The sequence below is a fragment of the Antrostomus carolinensis genome, unplaced genomic scaffold (assembly GCF_000700745.2).
Source record: "Antrostomus carolinensis isolate BGI_N321 unplaced genomic scaffold, ASM70074v2 scaffold35042, whole genome shotgun sequence".
NCBI lineage: Eukaryota > Metazoa > Chordata > Aves > Caprimulgiformes > Caprimulgidae > Antrostomus > Antrostomus carolinensis.
In genome coordinates this window covers 3,884-4,184 of record NW_010299460.1, presented here as the reverse complement: position 1 = coordinate 4,184, position 301 = coordinate 3,884, and the positions used below count along the sequence as shown (strand labels likewise).

Here is a 301-nt window from a genome sequence, read left to right as displayed (position 1 = left end):
TTCTTCACCTCAGGGTGTCCCGACCAGCGATCCAGACCTTGAGCTGCTCCTCAACAAGATATCTGCTGTCAACCATCTCCTCTCTTCGCTGGAGAAGAAGGTTCCTGCCCTCCCCATGCCATGGTGCCAGGCTGGAGAAGCCCGGCTGGGTGCAGGGGAACGTGGCCACCGCCAACCGCAGCCACTGCCCAGCTCTGCTGGAGAACCTCACTCTGCTCCACCAAACCCCTCACCTTAATTAAACCCCCTGGCAAAGCAAGCTGCTGGTGGTGGCACAGCCACAGAGTGCCTCTAAGGGCAG

The 301-nt window shown here is 59.8% G+C and overlaps 1 protein-coding gene across 1 annotated transcript in view; it reads left to right on the top strand.

The window, feature by feature from the left end:
- The window catches only part of LOC104520967 (phosphatidylinositol 3,4,5-trisphosphate 5-phosphatase 2-like), a gene marked incomplete at both ends in the record, with an annotated part of 5,544 nt that overhangs the window by 1,366 nt on the left and 3,877 nt on the right, over nucleotides 1-301 (top strand). The window contains one exon of the mRNA XM_029083701.1: nucleotides 14-144. Within this exon, the coding sequence (XP_028939534.1) occupies nucleotides 14-144 (131 nt within the window). The remainder of the gene's footprint in view (nucleotides 1-13; nucleotides 145-301) is intronic.